The 12058-nt window shown below is 38.7% G+C and overlaps 1 protein-coding gene across 4 annotated transcripts in view; it reads right to left on the bottom strand.

Annotated features, from left to right (window-relative positions):
• Window positions 1-12058, bottom strand: part of vldlr (very low density lipoprotein receptor) — a 59730-nt gene that overhangs the window by 16462 nt on the left and 31210 nt on the right. For all 4 annotated transcript variants that reach the window (XM_040157058.1, XM_040157056.1, XM_040157057.1 and 1 more), the window contains 8 exons: window positions 11841-11960; window positions 10669-10794; window positions 9576-9747; window positions 7372-7596; window positions 7134-7252; window positions 4918-5057; window positions 3082-3223; window positions 2347-2496 (listed from right to left, as the gene is read on the bottom strand). In XM_040157058.1, coding sequence (XP_040012992.1) covers window positions 2347-2496; window positions 3082-3223; window positions 4918-5057; window positions 7134-7252; window positions 7372-7596; window positions 9576-9747; window positions 10669-10794; window positions 11841-11960 — 1194 coding nt within the window. The remainder of the gene's footprint in view (window positions 1-2346; window positions 2497-3081; window positions 3224-4917; window positions 5058-7133; window positions 7253-7371; window positions 7597-9575; window positions 9748-10668; window positions 10795-11840; window positions 11961-12058) is intronic.

The raw sequence follows: 12058 nt of genomic DNA on the forward strand, positions 1-12058 counted from the left end.
AAAGTCAATTTCCGTGGCCTCTTCTGTTTAAACATCTACATGCTACAAATAGCTCAGATTACGGAGAAGTACCAAATATCCAAACGTAACTTTGCAGATGACACACAAGATCGCTAAAAGAGGATAAAACATCTGTTTTGGTGCCAAAGTAGTATAATTAAAAGTCAGTGCTCACCCTGTCCATATACTTATGTACTTTTGTTCTGGGGCTGGTCTTCATGGTTTTGGTCTGCCCAAGAGAAAGGGAAATATTAATGCTACGTATATACATACCTTACTTATAACTTTTTGGCAACAGTTTGGTAAAGACCCTTTCCTATTTCAACATGACAGTGTCACTGTAAACAAAGCTAGGTCCTTAAAGAAATGATCTTTCCAGTTTTTGTGGAAGAATTTGAGCGGTCATCAAAGAGCCCTGACCTCAACTTCATCCAACACCTTGGGATGAACTAGAATGCTCCCTGTAAGCCAGGCCTGCTACAGGGAGTAAATCCCTGCTGCCAGGTTCAAAAATCTTGTGTAAAGCCTTTCCAGAAGAGTGGAGGCTGTTAAGGTTGCAGATTAAATACCCATAGTTTTAGAATATGTTCAAACACATATGGGTGTTCTGCCCCATAAATTCAGCTGTAAGAGCACTAACACAATTATATAACACTCATTAGCCCAGAGAATTGAACACAGCTCAGACCAGGCCTGAAACTAAGAAGCAAAAGTGAAGCATAGGACAGCGCTCAACAGGATAAGAACGACTGGAAGAGGAATCAACCTCGGGAATTCAGCTGCCAGGATGAGACAACAAAGACACTTTCAAACACAGGAGGTGGAGACAGAGCTGCAGCTGAGATGTGAAGGAGGACGGTGTTGAGGCTTGCCAAAGAGTCACTGAAAAGTGGATCACAACATCAACTGACTCAGCTACTGTTCAGCTGTCAGACTATTAACACAGACAGACAGCTGGGTTTGTGGCTGGCAGAGATACAGTTAGAAGACTCGCAGAAGGACCACACACACCAAGGAAACATGCTTGAGTGGCTGAGAAGCAAAGGAAAAAGGTAGGGAGTGATGAAATTCCTTTTTTTCCCCCCTCAAAGCCAGTTGGGGGGATCCCCTGTGAAAGTCCAGCTTACTTTAGCCTTTTCTTTTTAATCCGTTTTTTCCGAAGTGGCACATTTGAGACAAGCAGCACAGTAAAGGGAATATGAAGCAGGGAGGAATGCAAAGGATCGCCTTCAAACACGCATTTGTGTGCATAGTAACTGATGTGCACATTAGCACAATGAGCAGCTACAAGGTTTACCATCCGTTTGGTGGTTTATCCCGAAGTGTTTTGTGCACCAGTTTGGTTTATACTCCCCCAACCAGCCCGACCTCATGCTCATGGGGCAATATTGGCGACTATGTTCTACGGAAAGTACCAAAAGTTTACCCAAGGTCGCTAGATCTGTTGCTAGGTGTTTGTGAAGAAAAGTCGCTGACAGGGTCTGAAAAGTTAGTAAATCTAGCGACAAATGGCCTACGTTGGCAACACTGGCTGTAAACGCCCCCCTGATGGCATAATAGCGCCAATTCATTTTTAAAGAGCAATGACCCACTTAGTCAACTTAGTGTAACTTAGTGTAACTTAGTCAGTCAGTCAGTCAGTCAATCATGGACATTCGCATTTATAGGGCTGGCCCTGCTGTTGCAGTCCAGCCAACAGCTGGCAGGGTTTCCTTGATTTGGAATAATTTTGTTTTCCTACATCTTAAGTTTTTTTTCTTACATCATGTTTTCTTACCATGTGACCTCTCTTAAAACATGTTAGATTGGTTTTACATTCTGCCCCCCCAGTCTTTGAACATTACATGTTCTAATACAGTCTTGTCATTTTGTGATGCAACTTGGAAGAAAATAGGACTCTGTGTGATGCAACAGATCTCCCTACTAATGCAGCAGAATCGTCATGACAGTATGTAAGTATCAATCAATATTTTGAGTTTAGATTGATTCATTGTGCAGTTCTACAGCTTCCATGCAGGAGGTCAAATGATTAAAACAAAAAACAGTCTGACATCTTCACAAGCCCTGTGGCCTGTTTCACAAAAGCAATTTGCAAGCCATGCTTGTACGCAGATCACTGGTAGCAGTACCACGTTTCACAAATGATTGTTGCTAGCAAACAGATAAATTTGTGAGACCTGAAGGTTTCATGGCATTTGTTTTGATAATAGAAATGTATCAAAATTAATGAGTGAAGAAATTATTTAATGTTGCAAATATGGTAAAATGTGCTCCAGAGTTGGGTGTAAACATCAGTAAACAAAATGCCAAAAAATAAATCAACTGCAATGTCGTGGTTTGACTCACCAGGTCTGCAGCGTAAGCCGTCAGCAGCCAACTCCTGTCCCTCTGGACACACACAAGTGTATTTGGGAGAGTGTTTGTTGATCTGTGGTGCAGGCAGACACATGTAGCTACAGCCTCCATTTTCACCTTTTTCTGTGCACCAGTTAGTACCTGTCAGAGTACACAGCTCTGATTAGTTTGCCAGACATATAGACAATCTGCACACTGAAACTACATTAAGCAATAGTTATATTAACAAAAATTAATCCTTGTAATGTGGAATTGCTTCACAGAAGATCATAAGTCAGTGCTGGAAAGTGTTGATATAGGCATGAAGCCTCACTGCCCTCTTCTGCTCAGTTTTACAAATATAAAGTATATACATGTACAGAATCTGTGTTGGTTGACAAAAAAATATTTTAAATTATTTTATAAATATTATATTAATATAATAGTAGCCAGTAGAGCTGTGTCAATTATGGCTGCATGATTACAGCTACAGTGATCATTATCATTAGATGTACCTGAATCATGTGTAATTACAGTAATTTCTGATTAACTTTTTCTTCATTAATCTTTATTAACTGCCAGAAGCAGCTACTGTAAAAATAAAGTCATCAACATCAGCCCTGCAGTTGCTGTGATGTCACTGAGTCTGCAGGATTTTCCAGCTCAGCGATCCTTGATGTCCATCCATTCAACCTGCCTCTCATTGTACATTTATCCTCCCTCTATCCCCTACCATCAGGTTCTTACCCGATAGCTGGATTAGCTCGTGATAGACTATGATGTCCTGGGGGTCATTCAGGTTGCTCGCCAGCGTGACCACGTCAGAGCCGGTGAACTTGTTTGCACCGTAGATAGCTTCATTTTCGCCATCTGTCCAGAAGACTCGATCCTGGAGGGAGGACAGAAAAATACAATTCATTTCTCTTTTACTATAATAGTCTGAATAAAAACTTTAATATAATGCGGAACCTTTCTCAATGTAAGGAAACAGAAAACACAAACTGCTGCCATGATCAGCTCATTATTTTCTGTATTTTTATATTTTCTGTCGCAGAGTGCATCACCACACTTTAACAAAGGCCACTTACCAAAGAAACAAAAATGGAAAACAGAAAACATCCATTGTTAAACTGCTTTTGGCTATAAATGAACATCTGATTTAGCGAAAAAGATATTTTAACCATAAATCATGAGTATTGTATTTATGGTTACTTGAAGCAGATTGAAGTACCCTGATATACAGTTTTAATACACCCCTACCCCCTTACCATGGTATCAATATCATGTAAATACAATTATCCTACACAACTACAAATCAACGTTTTTCTGCATGCAATTAATACTAAAAAACCAAGCTTTCCACTAACAGTAACAACCCATTCTGTGACAATATTTTTTTTTACCTTATCTGTATTACTAACAATACACCTAACCCTTTTAACTGAGATTTTCAGATGGCTTTCCAAATGCCTGTAAGGAAATTGTATCATATAAATACTATGCAAAATGGGGGATGGAGAGATTCTACATCACAAATGGAGCCATCTGTGTGCTAAGACCATCTGTGTTCCTGCACTGCGCTTTGCAGAGACCACCTGTCAATCAGATTCATTTATCTCCCTGGATTTTCTGTTTATCTAGGTGGTGCTCTGTTTTACACTGTTCAGCCTCAGTAGCTTTCACTGCTCATGTTGTTATGCTAACCGCCTTCTTCATGTTTACGCCCCTTACTAGAACAGTATTGATTTTAGCTAATCATATTCTAATTGTTTTTTTTACAGATGACATGATGCAAAGTGAAAATTTTGGCTTTTGTGTGACATTTCTTCACTGAGGTTTCTTACATCCTTGAATTTATTTCACTTATTTTTAAACCAGAAATTCAACTAGGAAGACCGCACCATGTTAATGTGTAATTTTAAAATAGGAAACAAAGATTATTGAAATGTACTACACACTACACACATTTCCACCAAGATCCATAGATTTTTTTTTTGGTCTTCACAGTCAGAAAGTTGCACATATATTACAACTAAGTAAATACAGAGGATGAAACACGGAACGACATATAGACTATAAATAGTCACATCAATAGGCAATCTACAAAGTCCTGCATGAATTCAAATTGCTGTGTATGACTACACCAACACAGAAACAAACATTAATCCGAGATGTTCGTCTTGCTAATTTATATGGCAAATTCGGCAGAAAAGTAAAAAAAAGTAACAAAAACTAAATTGGAATCAGATGGTGGAATCTAGGTACAAAGGCAACAAAGACTAAACTTGGGTTAGAAGAGGAGGGCTCTACACTTAAAGCTGATAAACTAAATAAATTAGTCTTGGGCCAGGACTGTCAAGACAGACCGTCATACTACAAACATAGTATGACTGTCCTGAATCAGGGCTACCACTTTTGCTAGTTTTGTTTATTATTCTCACATACATGATGTTGATGGCCCTGATTCCAGTCATAAAAATCAAATATTAAAATAATCTCCAAGAACAATGAATGAGGATTTAAACAATTAGATAAAAACACTAAACACCACACACTATGGGTTTTATTTAACAGCTGCAGTACCTCAAAAACAGTGAGAGCGAAGGGATGAGCCAGGTAGTCTGAGGACTGCAGTACTTTCTTCCTGTTGTCTCCGTTCAGGTCGACGCTACAAAGCATGTGCAGTTTAGAGTCGACCCAATACAACCTGCCTTTGATTAGGTCTGGGAGGATGATGAAGTGTATGAAACAAGAGAGATGAGGTCGAGAGGAGGTGAGAAATGAAAGAGGAAGATGGAAGAAATGATAGAAAATTTGAGAATGAAAAAAATAAGAGGAAAAAATAAAAATCAATACAAAATTTCATCAACAAGGACAAATCAGTAGCTTTCCCATAGTTCAGGGGATGCAACTACAGGAGGAAAAAGAGACCAAACAAAGAAGAACATTCGATTATATGATCTGGTAAGGTGTTCAAGAGTAGTGAAGGAACTTTACTGGATAAAAAAAAATTGTAACACAAGAGTGGAGTTTTGTTTTGTTTGTTTTTTTAAAAAAAACGCTTTACTGGTTTACTGAGGGGAAATTCACTATGATTAATGATTAAGCACTTGCATGCTGTATTTTTCATCCTTTTCAACTTCAGTCTCATCTGACCAAGTTTTGTGTATGATCTTGTAAGTTAGTAGTCAATAGTCTCTAGTAAATGTAGCTAATGGAGTAGACATAAGACTAGGTCAAAACCTAGTATGTGACTGGACCGCCCTTTATCTGTTTGCTTCTCTCCTACTCTCTGTGCTCACATATACAGTATCTTAATACAGCTGAATTCCAGATAGAACTGTTCTGATGTACATGTTTTGTTTCTGTTGTCAGTCAACGTAACAAGTACAGAAAGGGGAAAGGCGGCCCGTTAAGACTACATGTTAACCAGCAGTCATCTCCAAGCCATTTCAAAACAGCTGCTGTACACTGCTAAAATCCTGATTTTATCATCACGGCGTCATCTAACAGAATCACCATACACACAAGTTACAGACAACGGCTGGGCTGAGAGGAGCTCAGCTATATTTACTTGTTAAATGATCACTCAGAGAGAAAGTTAGAAGCTCAGTCACGTCTGTGTCAGCTGCCGTGCAGTCAGTTGAATGAGATGTATAGAGGGGTGTGCCTGCAGAGGGAAAATCAAACCTTTGCACTCACGGGGTAAAAAAGTTGCTTTTTTTTTGGGAAAGAATCCACTAAAGGGGTCTCAAAAGTTGGTAAATCTAGTGACAAAATCACTAAATTGGCAACAATGCCTGTAAATGCTGCATGTATTAGCACTGACAGAAGTTGAAGTGACTGAACAAAAATGTAAGTGGCAGGTAAAATCTAAATACTGAAAGGAGCTGAACCTTCAATTTGAGGTGAAGAGCTGAAAGGAGTGGAATTATAGGTATAATTATACGCAATGCAATTAGGAAAAGTGACATTTGAAAAACATGCAGTGAACAGAACAATTTAAGTTGTAGATCAGTCATTTTAGCAATGAAAGGAGTTGGAGTGTCTGTTACAGTTTAAATGCTTAAGTTGTAAGTGTATACGAGAAAGAGAAAGCTACAAAAGGAAGCGAGAAATATACAATGAACTTCACTATATGCAGTAGCCCTCATGTAATAACCATCCTAGCTACTAACAATTATCATTCATACAAATAAAATGATAGAGAAATATTACACAGTATATTTACCATTTACCTGTTACATCAGTTTCCAGCAATCTCCGATTTAGATATTGCTGGACTTCACAAGATGTAGAGGACTGTTCAAACTCACCATAAATTTAGCGTTTACCTCCATTTTCTAGAATTTCTTTCGACAACCCACAGAGAATGAATGGAAATATAAATGTGGCCAAATAGTTTATAGATAATGGGGATAAATCTGGTTACAGGTAGCTTTTCCTATTCTGTATGTGTTGAAATATGTCTGGGAATTTTCTGTGGTGGATTTCTCCATGTATTTAAAATATTGGTAATTTCCAATTCAGAGGGACTGACACCAAATCCTGACATTTTATGTTGATAACTGAAGTGGCTTCTGCTGTTCAGTCATACATCTGAGAAGAATAAAAATACAATGAACTAAAAACACAGAAATGCAAAGGAATTTACCAGCACCCAATTAAGTTGTTAATTGTTTTGGGCTAGATATTCCTTATCATTTAAAGGATTGGCAGTAAAGAAAATGTGCAGCGATGACATGGACAAAGATGACTCATTGGTCCTTTTGTGTCTCTGTGTCTCTGTCTGTTCCTACCCAGAGTGATGCCATTAGGCCACTGGATGTCTGTTGCCACCAGAACCTGTCTGTCGACTCCGTTCATACCAGATTTCTCAATCTTGGCAGGTTCACCCCAGTCAGACCAGTACAGAAACCTACAGTACAAACAAACACACACACACACACACACACACACACACATTTATATACACACATTCGTAAATATACATTTTCACAAGTGGAGATACAAGGTTTTCATTTGACATCACCCCACCCAGACAGTGGATCCACAGCGATGGAAGCTGGTTCTTTAAGGCCTCTGTTGAACAGAACTTTCTGTTTTGTTCCGTTGAAATTGGCTACAGAAATGGTTTTGGTGCTGAGATCAGACCAGTACAGGTTCTTATAGATCCAGTCCACAGCGATTCCCACTGGAGTCTGGACGTTGTCTATAACTTTGTTGTGGGCACCATCATCTCTTCGTTTGTCCAGCACAGTGCTGTGAGGATAGAAAGAAAAGATTACTGTAAATGTCAATTATCCATCTCTCCATTACTGAAAATTCAACTTCGTATCTTGGTAATCTCTAATATTTTAAGATTCAAATCATCTATCAAGATTGCCAAAAGTTAAATATCAAACAATTTAATTATCACTCATGGCCACATTATTCCCATTAATTCTTCCTGCTTTATTTTTACAAAACAAAATGGGGCAAAGTCTCAACAATAACTCGTCTCGAAAAGTCTCAAAAAGTCTAAAAGTCTGATACAGGCAAAGTATATCTGACTTGTTCTTTAACAACAGAGAACCAGAAAATTGGTTACTTGACTTTAGTCAAAGTCCACTGTTCAAGGTAATTAATCCCAAATTTAAATGAATCCCAAGTGTTCTATTGTCATAAACAGTTTTGAGCCTCATATGACCAACTCTGCAATCATAACTCTCTCCTGACTTTGTCCGTTGACATCAGCACTCACATGGGAAACCTTTCCCATCTCTACCATGCATTCTATATAAATCTTATCATACAATATATGGAAATGACCCTGATCATTTTTGCCAGCCTGGATATGGTCTGTTGTGTTTACATTTGTCTTTGTTTACTTAAGAATATCAGTAACATTCTAGTCAACATGATGCTGGAATAAACAGCAGGTTTTTCACTACCATTATGAGACTTGGGCACAGCGCTTAAGTATTTTTCACAGCACCAAATGAACAGGAAAAAAATGATGTTGAAACATTTTGCTATAATTTCTAGTTGTGCTGCTTCTGTCGTCTCATCTTCTCTCTGGGTTTCACTGGTTTGGGGTTCAAGCAGCTCCTCCACCCACCCATCCACAGCGACAGCCACAAGGAACCAGGAAACATGAAGATAACATGTTACTAAAGGGTTTTTCCTGATGACTGCATAATTCCAGCTTGAAAACTTGGAAGAATGAGTCCAAATGGACATGGTTTCAAAGCAGTACTCCACTGCTCCGGTGTGGAAACATTTTGCGTTTAAGCCGAATGAGAGAAGAGACACAGCGTTTCCCTGACATAGGCTCTATTAAGGCAGCCATTCCAGGTAGATAAAATTCACTCAGTTTCAACCTAACACCTTATTTCACTCTCACACACTTTCACATATTCCACACACATGCCTGAGTTACGAGGGCTGCAGTAATTGAGCGAGGACTAGAGGCTTCTCTGTGCGCAGCCACCTGTGAAGCATTTAGGGAACATCGGTAAATTGTAGCGTCTACTGATAGTCTGCATGTGAGGCATTGAGGGGACATCTGTAAATATTAGTAACCGATATTAACCTGGGTTAGAATCTCCCTTGCCAAACTGCATGAGTTTGTGCATGCAAGTCGGTCACACACCACACCACCACTACAAGCAAATTTTCAACCTGTGGGAAAAGCAGAGCCCTTTCAGGTGAATGAGGTGTTATGTCGACTTTGCCTTATTATGTAGTTTTTACTAATATATTTTTGCATTATTATGCTATTATATTATTATATCAATGGCATAAAATGGTATTAACAACCATTTGACAATTATATTGTTTATCAAAATTATTTCTGGGACAATATATATTCCAACAAAAGTAGTTATTGTGACGGGCCTAATTCTGTGTGTCATGAACATGGCATTAGCATTATGTTATTTTAGTGCTAATTTCAAAGTACAGCTACAATTGACCGATTAATTGAAAAACAAAATTAAGAATCATGCCATGGTTGGAGACAGCACTAGTAATACTAAAAAACACCTAAGCAGGTTTCATTGCTTCCATGCAGCCACTATCTTTCATTCATAATAGAAAATATGAAAATCAAATTGAGCAACCTGAATGTAACTATGGAAGCGTATTGAACTGTCAAATCAGATTTGACTTGGAAAACTCAGGATTTTGCAACTTTTTTAGTGCTTGGCTTTGTTCCTTTGCATGCTTCTGTATAGCTGTATGTGTTGGGTGTAATCTACCTATATATGGCCTTCTGGCCCAGGTCAGCCCAGAAGATCATCTGCTGGTCAAAGTCTGCATCCAGAGCCACTGTGTTCCTCTGCTGCTCCACAATCTGAGTGTACTCCTTTCTCTCCAGACCCAGACGACGGATGTCACGACGGTTAGTAAAGATCAGGCAGGGCTCCTTACCTAAGGACAGAGAAGACTTTGTTAAATGAGAAACAGAAACTCTAGGTTTATCTGACAGCTCATCTCTTCAAAATGTAGCTCTGCTTTCTCTGCGCCACTTGCTGATGCTGGAGACGTGCAATCTCTGAACTGGTCTTTATAAAATGTTTAAAACATGTTGTTAAAGTGTATGTGCCTCTCTCTTACATTTTTCACCAAGAATATATCTGAACAGACTCACCCAATGACCATTTTGTGGGCTGTGTATAACTACAAATGATCATTTCTAAGTAGATGGTCCAAATTAGTTATTTTTTTAATTTTCTTTTTTTTTTTTTAGTTTTTTTTTTTCAAGAAGAATTTGAAGATTATATGACTTTAATTTGTCAGTTTAGAGATCCTATAAACCCTTCCTTAAATTAAAGTATTTGGGGGGGGGGGCAAAAAAAAAAAAAAAAAAAGTAAGGCAAGGCAGTAATTTATTGCACACTGAAAACTATTCTCTCTTTTCCAGGACTTGCGCATGACTGGAAAAGCTGCATTCCACACTTAATTTCCAGTTTAGTAACTTCACTTATATAAAACTAATGCAGTCTAAAACATTCTTGGTAAATATCAGTCAAAATATTAAAAGTCAGTATGATGCAATACGGTTCATCACCACAAACTACAGTTTGAGTCAAGTCAGAAAGCCTGAAAATAGTCTGGTCTGGAGAAGCTCACTGCATTGCTTCTGAATTAAAAGGAATCTCAAAAATATGTTTGCACTATACAATTCTTGTCCATTTTGAGTTATCTTGAGCATAAACTAAGTGAATAAGCCTGAGACAAAAAGGAAAGAAAATAACAGTAATAGTTGACGACAGTGCATCTTTAAGTGCATCTTTGAGGGGTGATGTTATATTTCGGGGAGTTGTACTGTAATCCCTGCCGTTGACTAACCGACAGCCTTGCAGACTCCGGTGGTCGGATCCATCTGGTAGCCGTTGTGACATTCACACTTGTATCCTCCCTTCAGGTTGATGCAGATCTGACTGCAGATGCCAGGGTTCAAACACTCATTGATGTCTGCATACATAGACAGGGAGAAGAAGAGACCAGGGAGGGGTGAGGGAAGAGAAACAGAGGAAGACAGCTTGTATCTGACCTGTTCAATTAATTACGTCCGCTGAATGCTTCAATTTGGGTAATCAGACGTTTGCACTCGGCTGTGCTACGAACACGCTGAAAACCTGTCTGGACACAAGTCTAGAAAAAGAAGTTGTTTTTTAATGAAATCACACTTTGTTGTTTAAAAAGGAAATACTTTTCTGAAATATTCACATGATTCCTACTGAATGAGACAATTAACTGACATGAGCTTGGGATACACAAAATGAAAAATAAACCTAGCTTTAATTGCTGTTGATGTTTCGCCAGAATACTCATCAGAATTAAATGTAAATATTCAAATGTTTTCAGGGGTTTAGTGAGGATTTTACATCTGGGAGTAGATTAAGCGCCACAGTGCAACCAGTGGGGTTCATTCTGGATGGGATTATACACATTTCACAATATCCAAAGCAGTGTTTGAGGCCAAGATTGGTTCTATAACAAAACTGTCAGATCAGTGCCTCCTGAACATAACAGAGAATTTCAGCTTTTAGAAAGATTACAACACAGGCGGTCACATTACACACTGAATTATTCAGAGGCCAGACGTGTACAACAACATTTACCAGCTTTAACTCGCACAACCAGATTACTTATAGGTCTGACCCAGCCTGTTGGAATAGTGATTTAGCATTGCATCTCTGATACAGCGTACGACATATGATGTACAGTTTAAAAAGGATCAAAATCGACACAGCAGAACCAGAGATAGCATCTTTTTTTATTCCACACTTGCTTCTTCTTTGTCAAAACCTGGTGCCTATATTACCCACAATGTAACTTGACCACCGAAAGTCCAGTTGGAGATTTGGGTCTGTTATGCTAATGTGATGTAGCCTCGAGCCTCTAGCATCAGGCAGAGATGGGTAGAGGGATACAGAGGTGGGTTGAAAAATGATGAGTGTAAATGTTTACAGCTGTCTCTAGTGATCTAATATGGCTCTAATGTAAAGGTCAGCTACCTCCACAGGTCTTGTGGTCAATGAGCTGCAGTCCAGGTGTGCAGTCACATTCAAAGCCAATCACCATGTCTTTGCAGATGTGAGAGCAGCCGCCGTTATTCAGAAGACACTCGTTTAGATCTGAAGAACACGAAGGAAACAGGCATTGACAGTTTAGACAGGAAGAAGTAATACTTAAATAAAACTAGGGTTCAGGTTAAATATTTTTGATCTTTTGT

Source organism: Xiphias gladius, chromosome 20 (genome assembly GCF_016859285.1).
Source record: "Xiphias gladius isolate SHS-SW01 ecotype Sanya breed wild chromosome 20, ASM1685928v1, whole genome shotgun sequence".
Classification (NCBI taxonomy): Eukaryota; Metazoa; Chordata; class Actinopteri; order Istiophoriformes; family Xiphiidae; genus Xiphias; species Xiphias gladius.